Genomic DNA, 17366 nt, shown 5'->3' with positions numbered 1-17366 from the left:
GATGGCAACACAGGACTGACCACAAACGCAAGCCCTTATATTCCTTTCTGAGCACTACTAAGTTTGGCTCATTGCTAGTTCATTCCTGCCCAAACCAGCTATGTTTTCTGGATGTCACCTTCTGCCAGATGTCACCTAAAGCTGGATAGCATTACTCCTGTACCTTTTACTCTTCATGTCCATTCTCTTACCATTCACACACTTTTCACTGATTATTCATAACAATGTGGTCTGACAAAAGCATTTATTTTTATTTGGGTTTTTTTCCAACTCTGTGCATTTGTATTCTGCTAATAATTGCTCCAAGGAATAGTATTCAGCAGAATGGATTTTATGTAGTGTAGCCAGCAGAAACTGCTGTGTAATGTTCTCTGTTAAAGAAAGAGTAGCTCCACTGTAGTTAAGACTGTTATGCCTGATCTCAGGTAACTAAAACAACGGTTTCCATCACCATTATCATTCATCTACTGTTATTGAAAAGAAGACTAATTTCTTTTTTAGTTTTTCAACCAATATCAGTTTGATTGTCTGTTATTGCATATAAATCCAGTCAATGTAAATGTCTCTAGGACATTCTTCTTGTTCTTCCAAGACATCCTATTTTTTATGTCTTTTCACACTGGACAACAAATGAGTTCCAATCTTAGGAGTACTTTTTCTTAATTCTGTACTTTCAATATTGTGTCTAGGTAAAAAAAAAAAAAAAAAATTGAAAGAAAAGGGCCCTGTAAGCCTGAAAACCCACTCTAGCACCAAACTGAAGTAGAAAGCTTTTTAAAATGCTTCTAAATGTTGTTTCAAGCCAGACGCAAGATTGCTATGTTTTTCTTGGCATACCTTGTTCCCTTTGAAATACACAGATTATTCGTGATATGTTCTTGTTTTCCTTCTCTTTTATTTCAACAAGATGTGTCCTTTGGGAATGCACTGTGAGTCCCTTCTCATAGGTTGGCTCTGCTGGCACGTCTCCACTGCCAACTATGTATGCAATGTATATTTTTGTTAAGTGTTACTTAAGTGAGGTTCAGAGACTTTTACAGACCTATGCAAGTGTCACAGACTCTTACACCAGATGTGATTTATAGTGGTAACCCCAGGAAAAATTAAAAATCAAGTGTTTTATTGCAGGATAGCCAGGTAACCAAATCTTGGAGTTGTTCAAATAATGTGAAAACCTTCTTGAAACAACCTCACTGAATTCAATATTTAACCTCTCAATTACGAGTTGTTCAGAAATATTGCCAGACGCAACACTCTGTTCAAACAGAATTCTGCAAAAAGCAGTTTCACAAACTTGGCTGACAAAAGATAAAGGAACATGGAGAGATGGATGGAAGTGCAAAAAAATGTTGATAAAAATGGGTGTATTTGATCAGAAAACAGTAAAAATGCGACTTTTAAAATGCAACTTAAAAACTCTGTCCCCTAAATTTCACAGTATCACTGTGAAATCACTTATTTCTAAGCCAGTATCAGGATTCTTCGAAGGGTCAAACCACTAACCTTACAGTGATTGGGCTCTCTGTACTTAAGAGATATCACTTAAGGATGATGAGCAATCTGTTGGTCAAATACAGCTGTTATGATTGTTTCAAGGCTGTCTAAAACTTAAATGTGTTCATGGATACTTGCCAGAAGGACAAAAAAAAGAGCTTTGTAGGTTGTTTGGAACAAATGGTTACAGAATCACAGAATATGCTGAGTTGGAAGGGACCCACAAGGATCATCAAGTCCAGCTCTTAGACCTGCACAGGACCATTCCCAAGAGTCATACCATGTGCCTGAGAGTATCATCCAAATGCTTCTTGAACTCTGGCAGCGCTGTGACCACTTCCCTGGGGAACCTGTTCCAGTGCCCAACTACCCTCTGGGTGAGGAACCTTTTTCTAATATCCAACCTAAACCTCTCCTGATACAACTTCAGGCCATTCCCTCACGTTCTGTCACTGGTCACCACAGAGAAGAGATCAGTGTCTGCTCCTCCTCTTCCCCTCATGACGTTAGTCCTCCCAGATCCTTTCAGTTGCTGATACAGTTTAGAGGCTAAAAATTTTCTAATGTAAGAATAAAATTCAAAATAAAGTTAGTCTGCACTAGAAAATTAAAACCTTGTCAGGGATGCTCCAGAACATTCAGTGGATGTGACAATCACACAATTCATCCAGCTTGCTGGCAGCTCATGTTCAAATCCATTACTGACACTCTTGTATTTTTCCACAGTACGTGAGGATCTCCTGAAAAAAAAAAAAACCAGAAAGAAAGAAAAATTACCTAAGGAATTATTATGGTGTCCACTTGCACTTTCAAAAAATTCTGTCTCTCTTTGCTTGATCCAAATATAGCACAGAGCCCTACAATGCAAAATTTTACTCTCAGTTTCACTTCAACACAGTTTTCTGGATATCACACAAATTATGTGAGTTTTCTTGCTTATCAGTCCCAATTTCAGACTGTCTTGGTATCTTAGAGAATTGTATCATCTGATTGCACTCCTCCCAAGCTTAGTCGTCATTTCCCTCTTTTCTCCCTTCTCAAAATAAACAAAAATTAAGAGCTAATGTTGCTATTCATGATGAGGACAGTGTTATATGATATGGCAGGTAAACAGAAAAACTGTCCTTGAGCAAGCCATACATACATTATGCTAAATTTGGCATAGAGAAAGCAAACCTTGCAAGTTCTTGGCAACCTAATTCCATCACTGCTTGCAGATGAAATGAGATGACTGGTGGTGGTAGGAGGGCAGAGGAGAAGAGTGGGTTTTAAATTACATACACTTCGTAATTCATTGGAGAAATTAAGCCTAATAGGTACAGCTGCTTCATGGACATGAAGGCAGTTCACATGGCCAACACTGCCCTTGACAGCAGGTGGAGTTTTGGATAAACAGCATGAGGAAGCAGCTAGCAAAAGGCAAAAGAACCACACTTGGAAAAACTGTTATGGAATTTGATCCATGTTTTCCTGACAGCTCAGCTCCTAAGTGATACTCAGATTATTTCAGTTCAAAAGCAATATCCAGGTGGGGAAAAATCCCAAAGGTGAAAAAACTACACAACAGTAATGCTTGGTCAAAAGGGCTTGAGTTATCCTAATAATCACCTGAGTGATACATATCAGTCACTGCTTCAGCTTTAACATTCGAATTTGAAGACCCAGTGTTAGACATCAGCCTGAAAAAGCTGGAAAGAATGAAGGAAAGGAAGGGAGGAATATCTCACAGCAACACTGCTTCCAATGTGGGGTCCTCCTGCAAACACTCTAACCTGGGTCCCACCATCCCACTCACCCCTGGATGTTACAGAGAATCAGCAGTGCAAGTGTGCAAGTGCAAGATACAGCTGCTTTGAGAACCACTCCTGGATGGATGCAGGTCTAAGATCTGTATTTCATCTGCAGGGTTACTTTCAGTGCATCCTTATTTCTAAGGAATTCAGAAGTTTGGGACTCCCAACACTTGTGTAAGGTCACTACAGAGAGAGACAGAATGAGGAAGAACAGACAGTAGCTTCATTGTGCAGGTGCAATGTGATTATCCATCTCCAAAGAAAAGCTCTGCAGAAAACAGAGCTTTCTCAGGACAGTCTCAGACTTTTGGATGAGTTTCCACTGGAATTATCCCCAGCGCAAAGCTCACTATCTCCTACTCTGAATGTGAGTCACATAAATACATATAGAACCACGTACAGATAATGTAAAAACTATTTTAAAAGACATCAAAACCAAAGAGAGCACAAAAGTCATCTTTGGAAAGAATGGGAGAGAGAAAACCTTATGTAGTAGATGACAATTCCACAACTTAATGCACTTCTGGAAGACATTTAACTCTGCGACGTGCAGCATATAAGAACCAAACCAAAACTTACATAACATTGCATTACATTGACATAGTTTTCTAGGTAGAGGCACTGGCTGGAATTCATATAAACATATCCATGGAAAAACAATATCTCATCCACATGTACAAGATCTACCAAATAAGAAGAAGTATCACAGCACTCGGCCATTATCATAGCATGTGCTTCATAAAGTGTAGCTATGAAAAACAATGCCCAGTGTCTCCTTATAGGAATAGCTAATATGGGTTAGTGAGTTTTATTCTATTGTCTCCTGCCTTGCAAGGTAACAATCCTACTCCATGGATACTATACAACACACTTCTGTAGTGCCCCACATAAGTCTAGGTTTGGTAGCATTCAATATTTTCATTTTGATGCAATGCTGGTACATATTTCACATTGTCCTAATTCTTACTTTGTTCCATGTAAAGCTATGTCGGAAGCATTTAAATCTCGACCTCCCCAACAGAAACTCCAATTAACATTTCAGCTATGAAGACTATTTTTAAAAGACTCATGGTGCAGTTCTCATCCTGCTAAGCAAAAATTCAAAACATTAAAACTGCATGTTAAACATTACAAAACCGTAATCACCAGCAGCCTCATCTGTAAGATATTTAAGTTTTTTTTTTTCTTGATAAGTAAGAACTGAGCATTCATTAAAAACCTGGGCATGAAAATTTTCATCAAACTTGTATATTTGCAAAGCACCTTGCAAAAGACAAAAATAAAGCCAGCCTTTGCTGAGAATTTAGAAGCATGGCTTCCACTATATTTCAGAGTCTGTATACTTTCTAAAAGGAGTTCTGCATCAGATCCTAGTCAGTTCAACATAAATCCTGTGAGCAAGAGTTGAGCACAGTATTCTTTTCATCTTTTTCCTCGTGTGGTGCAACAAAAGACATGAAATTATTTCAGACACCTTGATCCAAGTAGATAAAAGCAAGTAGCTGAAGGAGTTCCTGTTATTACAATAGACTCAATGTAAAATAATTTTTATTTCCCCAGCCCTTAATTGCTCCTATTCAGTCCAGATATATTATGCTTCTTCTGACCCTTGTGCCACCGCAGCAATCTGTTCAGAGAATTCTCTCAAGCTGTGTCTATACTGTGGGAACCAGCAGTATTTTGCAAACCTCAGGTGTATGCATACCTGCCATGTCTTGTCTTGACCTGGGGGATATCAAGACTCAGGGCAACTTTTTGGCATCCAGCTTACAAAGAAAGAAAAGGGTACAAATTGCTTTCTCTTCAATTTTTCCTCCTTCTGTAAGAAGAAAATGTAGGCAGGCAAAGTGGGAGAGCATCACAATGTGGTCCAGTAGGTGCTCCCATTTAGACCTTGTACGAAACTGTACAAAGAATTAAATACTAAGATTAATCCTAAATAATGGTGTTTATCCATGATTTTGCACATCTTTAAAGGAATAATCACTCTACAAATTTACAGGCAGCAACATAACTAAATTTCTGTCCACATATCGTTTTTACAAGGGTATGTAGTGATAGGACAAGGGATAATAGCTTTAAACTAAAAGAGGGTAGATTTAGACTGTATACTAAGAAGAAATTCTTTACTGTGAGGGTGGTGAGACATTGGAACAGGTTGCACAGGGAAGTGGTGGATGCCCCACCTCTGGTAGTGTTTAAAGCCAGGATGGATGGGGCTTTGAGCAAACTGGTCTAGTGGAAGGTGTCTCTGTCCATGGCAGGGTGTTGGAACTAGATAATCTCTAAGGTCCTCTCAAACATAAACCATTCTATGATTCTGCCATCTCAGCGAGCATGGACTCGCTCTTGCCTACCTGGTTTGTACTATTGCTCCCTGCTACAACTCTCCATGTTGTCCAGGGTGATGCACGGGGGCATGCACGGGGGCATGCACGGGGCAGCGTGTGCTGTGGTGACCATATACTCCCCCCCCAGAATGAAGAGGACCAAAAAATTGCACATGCATATGAGAAGGGATCTTCTCTGCTATTTCCAGCAAGAGTACGCTGACCCTACCTCAAAGGCTACTGGATGTCAACCTAGGCCAAACATTTTGGTCTCTGTCATATGATCCAATGATTGCACCTTAACAAGTAAGAGCATGTCAGATTAATCATTTCAGCTACCCTTGGACATGCTCTCAGACTACCCCGAATATGAGGTAATATGGCTCACCTAAATATCTTCCATGGAGGCTTAAGCTGAGTGATGGGCTAAGTTTGCACACCTGGACAAGTATCAACAGTTAGTAAAGCTCTTCTGAGTTTTACTGGCTCAGGGGCACCTTTTCAAGCCTCTGTAACCCAACCATGTGCTGAGACCTTAGTAACTGATTGTAGACAGAAGTAATATTCATACTGAGCCGTGCAAGTAACCATTTATAAACTGGACTAAGAATAGGAGGATGTAAAGTGTTGTTATACAGATACAAAAATGTTAATACTGGTAGTTTTGAGATGTCATTCACCTCAGGGTTAAAACAGCACTTTTGTTTTCAGCAATCTGAGAGCACATTTTAAATTTTTGGATTCCTGATAAAGAAATAATTCTGATAACGTATTTAGATATGTGGCTGTATTCCTAATAATTACCATCAAAGGTGAAGGTAATGTTTTATAAAGATCATGTTTTATAAAGTATACAGGCACTCTGGGGTCTCTGCCCAGCTCAAAAGCTCACATCACACAATGTGAAAGACTCTTCTCACAGCAAGCACCTTGTGCTACGGGTGAAGTCTACTGTGCACACCTGCCTCAATCTATAGCTCTTCAATGCACAGCCTGCACTCTGGAGAAAATCCGTGAGACCCACACTGCTCTTTTTTCACCAAGTGAAGGCCACCAAAGCCTGAATCCACTACCATCAGCTTTCTATATAAGGTCCCTCAAAACACAAGGAGTGGACATACTTTCCTAAAACCAAGCCTAGCTTTTTTCCCAAAGCCACAAAAAGTTAATGCACGATGAATACTGTTCTTATAAACACCTCTTCACTATTTGGGGTGGTGGAGGTGGAGAGAGGTTCTCTTGGAAAGCCCATGTTTTTATCTAAATTCACTATTCTGCATTCCACAAAAAATCAGAACTATTTTCACTCAAGTCAAGAATCAACTGTACTTACACTGGGATGAAACACACTGCTGCTTTTATAGAGGAACATGTTTGGCAAGCTCAACTATCAGTGGCATTATCTCAGCAGCTTCTAATTCTACACCACTAGCTCAAAACCTATTATCAGCTGTTGTAGTTTGGATGCATATTAAAAAGCAACCAGATACTTATCACACTAATATTTCTACCACACAGTTAGCAAATCCACACACGTAAGTATTCAGCCCTCTATTCCTACACTGCAGCAAAGTCTCTACATACAGTGACAAAAGCTCTATCAAGTGCTGCAAGTACAAGCTTTGGTTTACACTGGGGGGGGAAGTCACACCCATACTAGCTCTGCTGGTTGAATTCACGATTTTGCACTGATGTGGCTTCAATGACTCAAGTTCCAGTGCAGATCCATACGGTCAGATAGAGTCATTCCAATGTAGACACTTGAAAGTTATATGTCTAAATCTCTTTTGGTTTAAGCACCCTGTACAGTCGAAGGAGAGGGAATAACATCTCCAGGGTGATCGCTCTGATTTATCTTAGCTATTTTACATACACATACTGAAGTTACTATTTCTTCCATTGACAAAAAGAAAGCACAAGGCACCTGACTAATTTACATGTGCCTAAATTTGATGGACCCATCACTGAGCTTTACAAAGGAAGAGTACACTTTCTGCTCAAACCAGAATAAGGTATGTCAGTATAAGCATTCCCATTTAAGTATAACTGCATCCCACTGGGATTTGAGCTGGCTAGAAGTACAGTTCTCTGAAAAAATGTCCAGGGTAAAAAAACTGCGGTTTTTTTAAGTGCCTGTAGCTGGCCCCCGCCACTGGAGAAAGAGGCAAATACCATATACAGGACTTTATAAATACCAATCTTCAATAATTTATTATTTGAATGACAGAAGTAACACAGCCAACAGATATAGCTTGCACGTACTAAATTTTCTCCTGTATGTAAAAAAAAAATAAGAGGAAAAAAACCCTAAAGTCTTTCACTGTGAAAGCTCTCTAGATCCAACTCCTTTTCCTCACTTTTTTCACATTACTACATTTTTTGTTGGGATCCTTCAGTCTTTTCTATAAGCACTTCACCTTATCACAATGCCTCCCACTTTTTTATCAAATCTGTAAAGATAGTGATATAGATAGCTTTTCTTACTTGCTCAGAGGAAAGGGTGATGTAGGTAAAAAATAGTAAGCTAACAGCTAGAGGCTACGGTTTCCCTATTATGCCTGGGCTGGTCATTAAATTCCTGGTCCCCTAGGAATTTACTTGTGTCTCCACAGCAGTGATAGGATGTGGTCAGGGTCATACGTCCTGCGATGGTGAGAGTCTCATGGCAGAGGCTCCTGAAGGTATGGCTACAGCCCCACTCACACGTGTGGGGTAGGTTGTCCCCCCAGCCTGCAGTGAAGTCCCTGCCATCGCTGCGTTGCTGTGGCCGTACAAAAGGTAGCTGGAGCGCAGCTGTTCCTCCTCCTCTCACAGAGGCTTCTCGTTCCCATTCCTGCCCTGGGATGGCTATCTCTGACCCTTGCCATCTGGGGCAGACTCAGATTCCACCCCTCCTCTTGGGCAGATTCCCTGCTAGCATTTCTCTGTTTTCATTATCCCAGCTCAGTGAGCGATCACAAAAGCACAAGCTGATTAGAGAATCAACAGTCCTTTTGCACTTCCAGCTTCCTCAAGGCCAGTGAGCCTCCAGCTATGCCTTGATTTGTATTTCATGTGTCAGGGACCCGGGGGAAAGATGAACTGATGGTCTTTAGCTACTAAACAGGAAAGCAAATTGTTTCCAGCGTGATAAGGAGTCTGTATGGACTGTTTTCTCTTTGCTCTGCCCAGTCCAGGCTGCTCCACAAAGGCTACAATGACCAGCATGTGAGCTAGATGTTTGCCTGAGACCAACAAGTGTTTCAGCTCTCTAATCCTGTGACATTTGAAGTGAAGCACAGCTCAAAATACAATCAGAAGTATTTTAAAGTGTTAAAGCCATTTAACAAACAGCTGACTAAAGAAAAAGCCTACATTCCCAGCAGCAAATAGATCAACTTCTGTTGTTTGTCATATTGTACTGCTGTCATTCATTGCCTGCTCCAGAAACCAAAACCTCATTCTATTCACATTTCTGAAATACTTTATCCACTGTAACTTTCTAGCACATAACTTTGTGAAATATGATCTTTTTTTCATTCTAGTTCAATGATTTTTCATGTTTTCATTAGTTTGAAGAGAATGATGGAGTGCTCTAGTTATACAGCTACACGGTTGCCATATACGTATTGAATTAACCAGGACTTGGAGCTTCCAAGCAATCTATATTTTTCTCACTGAAATACAGCAAATAGAAGAAGCATCTAAATATTCACATTACCACAAAACCAATCAACCAACCAAACAAATAAACAAAAATCCCACAAACTACAGCAGCCATGTTCATTATATTATCTAAGGACAGAATTATTAATCTTTTCTAATCCAGAAGTTTAAAACTCAAATGTCAAAGTGTAAGGTAGGTGTTCCCAACTCTGTATAGTCAGTGAATATACTTAGTATCCATTCAAGACTAGTCATCTTGCCCTAGCTGGTGACTACCAACAAATTCATTGCTCCGTGGAGGTCAAACTGTCTCTCTATTGACTGCAAAGAAAGCCCTGGAAGTCCACTTTACATTTGTATGTTTAATTTCAAGCATCTAAAATGAGGGCAGTTTTTATTTTATTTGCTAACAATTAAATAGTTCTGAAGTTTAAAAATCACTAAATAAAAGATCAAAACAGACACAAAGCCAGTTACCTGAAATGAGATAACAGGAATCACAACTTCTATACCTGCAATATTGGGCGGAGCAACTATCAGAAACAAGGGCATGATGGTGGCTCTGAGACAACAGCATTAGTGTCTGGAGCAGCAACAAGACTGCACCAGGAGGAATCATGAACATAGACACATTGATTTTGGAAATCACCGAGACTCATTATAGCAAAATATTATTCAGAACTGCATGATCATAAATGGAGTTTTCATAAGCATTCAGTAAATGCCATTCTAACTAATTCTTAAAATTGGTTAGATCACAACCAAAGATACTGTCTTATCTCAAGACATGAAAGATGAAGTGGTAAGTGTGCCACCAAGCACCTTTGTTCTTTCTTAAATCAGAAGCACACTCCACAGAAAAGGAGTGTGTATGCTTCACTTTCCTAGAAATGTCCTATGTGATGCATCTTAAGCTGCGAAGGAAGAAATGCAAGCTCCCTGTACAAGAGTCTGAAGTAGGAAAAAAGATCAGAATTCCCTAAACATAGTAGACAATCTGTCCAAAACTTTGCAAAAATAAAATATTTTAGGAACAGAAGACCCACTCCTTCAAAATGGCATTTAATTCATTTCAGTGAATCCACTACAACATACTGCAGGAGCAAAATCATCAGTAAAGTTTACAGCTGGAGATGCTTGAGATGCCTGAGATGAAAAGTCCCCAAGAAAATCCAGAGAGGGCTGGCAAAGTCAGCTCTTCAAATTCGCTAAAGTAACGCTAACAGCACTTCTGTTATCACATAATGGATTTTACAGGTCTTCAGCCATTATTTTTTCAGGAAGACTCAGAACTATTTACTGTCTTATGATAGTTCCAAATGCGGGAGAAGGTTAATTAAACAACACATTTCAGCTATATAGTTCTGATTTCAGTCATGGCTGACTAATTACTCAACTTTATCTGTTGAAAGCCCACTGTTATCTCATAGAAACTTCTTGAAGCCAGTTCAAAAATATCCCCATTTGCTCAGCCAACCTAAACATCAGATTTATTTTTTTTTCCCAGAATCATAGAAGTTGATTTAAATGATTTTTTCTGGAACTGAAAAACAATGCTGTGTGCAAGTAGGGTATAAAACACTGTTTAATTTCAGAGCAAGAATTACACCCCAGTCAGTGTAAGGCTCTTGTAACACTGCAGCCAAACCGATCACAAACTGTTCCATTCCAAAAATCTCCATTGTTCAGAAACTTTTCAGATTTGCAAGACATCCCTGCTTGACATATTTCAAGAACACTGTTATAATGCATAGTTCTGCACTATGACTAAATTTATCTTTTTCTAATGAAGTGAGAGATACAAACTTCTGTTCTAGACTGTGTGTTTTCTCTAGTTATAAGCACAGCCCCATCTTTTTTGAGCTGGCTAAAAACTCTCCAAGGCCACTAGTGCCTGTTAACCTGGGCTGGTTCCCACACAGTCCTCCCTAACTTCTTTTCATGTTCTGTGAATATAAGCATTTTTAAAGGAACTTTTATAGGGTTTATATTCAAGAGGAACTTGGTGACTTCCTGCACAAAACATCAACTAAAAAATTCAATGTAGCTTCTGAAGGGAATGTAACTACTATTAAAATATAACTCTATGTTTTCCACTTCCTTTCCTCTCTCCTCTGTTCCCCTCTCCTCAAACCACTCCTTTAGGAGTGGTTGCTTTACCTTTCTACTGTGATGAATTGTGATACTGTTTTGAGAGTGACTGTCACACAGCACATCCACACAAATTTTTGTCATGTTATTTACTTCATCCAGATGCAATGCAACCTATTTTTACTGTTATCTGGAATTGAGTTGACATTAAAGTGAATGAACAACTGTTAATGACAATTAACGCAAAACTATGTCTGTCTTTACTATTCATGCTGGTCAGTCTGATAGTTCTGCTCTGATTACAGGACTGTACTAAAAACAATGGAGTTATATTAAATTACTACCTGTTGCCATAACCTAAAACTTGCACAGTTAAGGTTTATGAGACGCTACACGTAACTAATATCTCTGAGCTTTGAAGCCTCCTCTCACCAAAACCCCTGCAGAACCTCCTCATGAATTTTATACGCTGAAAGTAGAGACAGGCAAGATGAGCTGAGTAAATACATTGGACAGGATTCATGTACTAATAGACCAAAATAAAAGCTACAAAAATGCAAGTTAGTTTTCTTCCTTTTAAAAGAGAATCATAGACTTCAGTTGAATACTTTATGGACAGACTCAGTCCAATACTTTGTGGATAGACTTCTACCTGCTCTTTATTTAGGGAAGATACTTATTATAATTCAAAAATAACAGCTGATCTTCCTTGTCATAATTTCAGGGATAGACAGCAGCTTCTGTGAACAGGACTGCACCACCACACATGTTTGTTGGTGGTTTTCATTAGTCTCAAATCATAGTTACTATTTATTCTCTCTTATCCATTCTTGTAATTTTTGCTTCTTCATACTAATTTTTTGCATTCTCCTCCATTTCTAGTGCTCCTTACACTCCCTTATACTGGTTTTATCCACACACTGACTCTGCTTCTTGCTCACTGTAAATCTTTGGTCCTACTTTTGTCTGTGCAATTACTGATTCTGCTGGCTCTGACACTTTTGCACTCTGTCCTGCTCCACCTCCTCCCCTGGGTTTCCTTCCTCTCATCTCTCTGATGATTGCTTTCCCTAAATCCCATTCATTAGAGAGGTCAGGAACAGACAGCGTCACAGCCACATGGAAAAGTGTTTCCTTTACTTCCCATTTTAAGATAATCTCTGTTCTCTGGAACAAGCATTACCTGGTTGCAAACTGCTAGGGTGCGTTTGCTCTAAAATTAGGCAACAGAGTGTACAAGCATTAAATTGCAAAACACAGAGAGAGAGACAGAAGAAATTGTCATATTGGTTGTTACAGCTGCTTGCCACACCTATAATTAGCATTGTCTCACAATTCCTGTTCAATGGTGTTTTTTTAGTTCTGAATACTTCACCAGATCTCCATCCCCAGAGCTTAAATTTGCCAGCTGGACATCTGCTTTGAGATAGTATCAGTCATAATTGGAGCAACAATGTGTAAGAATTAATCCAAAGAAAAGCCAGCTTTTCCCACCTTTTACTTATGTTAAAAAATGCAGGTAAACTTTTTCTTTGGAAACTTTTATATCCCCCTATTTGGGGATAGACATTTGCAGCTTAGCAGGGAATAGCCTGCTGTAAGAGAAGAACTTTTTCTCATATACATAGGAGAAGAGGAGATGAGGAGGAGGGTAGCCTGGGACAGGAGTCTTAAGGATTGAATTTTGGACCAGAGTAAAAAAGGTCAGAATGAAGAGGAAAAAGCTGTCTGCATAAAGCAGAAGCTCTCTAGGATGTGGTCCCCTTCAGAGGAGGCATCTCACTATTCTCCTGCTGTAGCAAACATGACACAGGTAGCAAACAAACTCCGTGTACTCTGGTGAGGGCACACAGGAAGGATGGGTATACATCCAGTTAATCTAAAGGCTTCAAATGGCTCACACAGAGTATCTATATCACTGCCACCTTGGTGAAGTTGCTTCTTAGTGTTTAAAAATCTGATAGAGTAGGCCTTATACTGTTAAACATTTTCTATTGGTCTTTTAAGCCCTGCGAAGTGGCACATAACAATCCTGATACAGAAAAAATAAATCTGAGACTGCAGAAAAGAATAAGGAAATTGTGCAGTCGTTTGTATCACCTTGTCTTTGTTTCCCCTGCACTACAATATATTTGCTTTACAATATACTCTTCAGATACTTCAGTATGTATACTTCAGGAATACATACCATTGGTTTGCAAAAGACCGTATACCTCATTCAGTGCACACCAGATCCTACTCAGAGATGCCTTTCAGAGACAGCTATTGACTCTCCAGCCTTGCTTCTTTTTCTGCAGAAGCTGTAAAGCATGTGGTAAAGTGGTTTTATATCTTCCAGAAAAGAAAGGATCATTCCACAGCTGAACACTTCCAAGAATAAATAGATTCTATATTTGTCTCTGCCACAAACTTCCACAAAAGGTACTTCATGGACCTGCGTTGTTTCAGGGATATGTATAGCTTCCTAGTACATGTAAGAGCGAAGTGTCTCTGGTTAATAAATCCCTTGACTATGCTTCTTTTTCAGCCTGCCTGCTATGCTGTCCCCAAACACCTCAACTGGAAGCCTGAATCCCCACTAGCCAGAACACATGCCAGCCAAAAGACTCGGAATTGGAGACTGTCCCATCCTGACTCACAAAAATGTGGGAAGAAGTCAGAGCCTACAAATCCTTCAGCCCAAGAACTAGAAACAGCAGCTACACTGTGATCCAGATACTTCTACTGACTAAAGGGTTTAATGACAGCAGAATACAGAATGCATTGTTGACTTTTATCTACCCAGTCATAAGTAGAGACAAAGTACTCCTTGCATTTCTTGCACCTGAAACCACTTCTATTTGCTCCTTCTGGTAAACCTGGACGGCCATTGCATGTGAGTCATCCTGTAGCAAAACCGCACCTTTCTATGTACGTGTCAGGGTCCTAAGTGCACCAAGATGCCTTACTGTTGTTGATAAAACTCACCTGGGGCCTCTCCCACTGCCCTGGCAATGGTCCAGTGCTCCATTCAACTCAGTCCAGAGTCATCAGTCCCTCTGCTAGACATGCCACAGGAGTGCCAGCCTCTAGCTCTGCCTCTTGCCTGGACTTCAGATCCACACTGCAGTCTCTAATCCTGTCTCTGGCCTCATCTCCTTTTGTTCCCACAGGGATACCCTGGATGAATCCCGCACCTGAGTCATCACTACTCCAGTCTGGAGCTGTTGATGGAGCCTGTTACCAGCACCTGGCTCTGCCCACCATGTTTGACTCTCATTGGAAAGCATCCCATTGGTGAGGGCGCAGCCTTCACTGGGGTCACTGTTAGTCCCGAGGTCCCTGTCCCACAAAGGAGAATACTGCTATGGAGTAACAGATAGCCTACATTTGGGTTCAGTTATAACACACTTAATCTCCAGGTAAGAACTTGGCCAAGCTGTGACAAGAAATCATTCTCCAGAGCATCAGGTTAGACAAGCACTGCCCAAATCCTGCCTCTCTTGGACACATGGTATATGCCCATTAAATTACTGTCTTCTTGCTCTTCCATTTCATAAATGCCGTTCACTTACTAGAATCACTAGTGATTCAAAATCCATGAGAGTCGAGGTTCCTCATTCATCCCCCACATACTTCCCCCTTTTGAAGTGTACGAAGTACCATTAAAGCATCTTTTACAACATGCTTTGGCAGTGCATAAGATTCCTCCACCCTCAAACACCTTTTGCTTTCAGAAAGTGTATCTGAGTTGGACACTGGCATCTATAAAAAGCACTCTCTTGAGTGCCATCTGTCAATGAGTCTTCAGCAAGGCTACAAAACAAGGGCACTGACAAACACATGCCAAAACATAATGTACATCAGCTTAAGCATTTACAAAAACTATTCCCTGTTATATAACTAGGGCAGCAATCCTATATGATTCCACAGCCTCTTTTACGTCAGCCTCCTATCAGAGTTGGCATTCAATGTTGGCTTTTCACCTTTTTCTATCAGTCAGCCTCGACAAAGAGAATATCACCTGTGTCTTTGCCAATTTTAACACCAGAGTCAAGATGCCAAGCAGCCACAGCAAGTGCAAACCCCGTGGTGCGATACAGTTTGTGTTAAGTAGAGACAATGTTTTCCTGGAAAAATGTATTCGAAGCAGATGTATGTCTGCTGAATCTAAAGCATGAGTCTACAATAGGACTGGTGAATAGGAAAATGGCCAGATAATTAGGATGCTGGATGCTCACCCAAGTTCTGCTCCTAACATGCTGTACGACCTTGAGCTATTTCTCTCTCTGCTCACCTCTATCCTTATGATCATCTAAGCTATTCCAGTTAGGAACTGAATGCTTTCTCCAGATACCTTATTTGATCAATCCTGTTACTATTTCCAACACATTTTACATGGTGTGATCACCTCCAGTGACTTGGCACATTCCTGCATGGTGAGTCCACACCATGAAAATGTGCACAGCTTGGTGGTGGCAGCTGGCTCCTGGAAAGGAAAGTGTTCTTCCCTGGCAGTAGCAGCAGCAGCTCTGACTCTGTTGGCCAAAGGGCAAGTGCAGGAGGAGGTATCTGTGTGTCTGACAGCTGCCTTCTATCTGCTTCCCATCCTCTCCCAGATAAAGATGGCAGGCTGGATTTTGTCATGTGTACCACTTCAAGGTAGCTGCAGTACTGGCCATGGCTGACTGAACGTCTGCAAAACAGGCCACTGCTGTGGAAGAAGACCAGTCTGTCCCTGTAATTCCTCCCTGGACCTGTGAGCCCAGGGCAAACTCAGCTGGCACTAGACCAGGAGCAAAGGCATCCCCTGGCCCTGCATGGTGCACCTTATGTTCCATGTTCAGCTGTGAAACCCTGAAAAAGACAACACTCAAAGAGATGTGGCAAGTGTGGGGGAAGGAGGGGGAGGCCCAGGGGAAGGCTCCTGTAACCTCAGCAGCAGAGCAGTATGAGAGATGATACTGAAATGGCTGCTAGTGACAGCAGGCAGCAAAGTGACAGAACTAATCAGCACATTTGACTAATGATCTTGATTGCCAAATACATTTCCAAAAATCCCATGGGAAGATCTTAAAAATAACATTCTTGCTGAAGACAGTGAGGAAGATAGGTGTCTATTTCCCTGTCTTTTTTGACTACAAATAAAGTTTCATTTTTACTTGTAGTCTTAATACTAAATGGGAAAAAAAGGAGTCATGAAGCAGAACAATTGTGAAAACTGCCTCTGCAGAAACATTTATTACTCATACCATTTTCTCCACTAGTTTCATGAAGAACAATCACTGGGAAAAGTGATAAATTACTAGATTGGCACTTGCAGGTCCCAAGACCTTTCCTTGGTGAAACTAATAATGTTACTGAAAGAATATGATATACACGTCTCTGGCCATCACTACATCTAGCAGTTCAGGGTAAAGAGAAGGGATGAAGGTAAGTCATGAAAAGTAAAGAAAACAGTTTTAATCTGAGATTTTAGGCCATGTGGTATAAAATTAACTATTAAAAACAAAATGGGCAAGTAATTATAGTACACCCTTCCACTGTATTATTTTGATTTTATCTCAAAATTTCTCTTTCTTAAAATAGACACCTTAGAAATTTGAAAATTTACAGCTTCTCTCATCTCCTGTTTGCTTTAGAGCCTTTTCAGAATAATATTAAAATAAAGAGTCAAAAAGAGGAGATGCACTGGGAATTCAGCCACTAATCCCAAAATAGAAAAGAAAAATATGGTAGTCTTGTTTCTTGACGTGAAAGCTCCAAGGAGGAAAGGCAGCAGGCTGCAAAAAAAGAAAAGGCTCTTCCTTCCATGACATTTTTCAGATTTTCCCAATTTTTTTCAGATCAAAATATTGTCAACACCAAATTGTTCTCCCCAACATTTTTTCATTAAAACAGCATTTTCTAGTGGAAAACTTCTTCTGTCAAAATGCCATGACCAACTCTATTCAGCAACTTCTGTTGCCGTGGAGATCTTATCAAGGTTACAAATAGAGCACTAGAAATAATATTTTCTCAGCCAAGCTGCTCC

At 40.2% G+C, this 17366-nt stretch overlaps 1 protein-coding gene across 1 annotated transcript in view; it reads right to left on the bottom strand.

Moving 5' to 3' along the window:
• Nucleotides 1-17366, bottom strand: part of LOC135414564 (uncharacterized) — a 131406-nt gene that overhangs the window by 31035 nt on the left and 83005 nt on the right. The window contains exon 9 of the mRNA XM_064655464.1: nt 2109-2234. Coding sequence (XP_064511534.1) covers nt 2109-2234 — 126 coding nt within the window. The remainder of the gene's footprint in view (nt 1-2108; nt 2235-17366) is intronic.

Source organism: Pseudopipra pipra, chromosome 5, assembly GCF_036250125.1.
Source record: "Pseudopipra pipra isolate bDixPip1 chromosome 5, bDixPip1.hap1, whole genome shotgun sequence".
Taxonomy (NCBI): Eukaryota; Metazoa; Chordata; class Aves; order Passeriformes; family Pipridae; genus Pseudopipra; species Pseudopipra pipra.
This window is presented reverse-complemented; position numbering and strand designations above follow the sequence as displayed.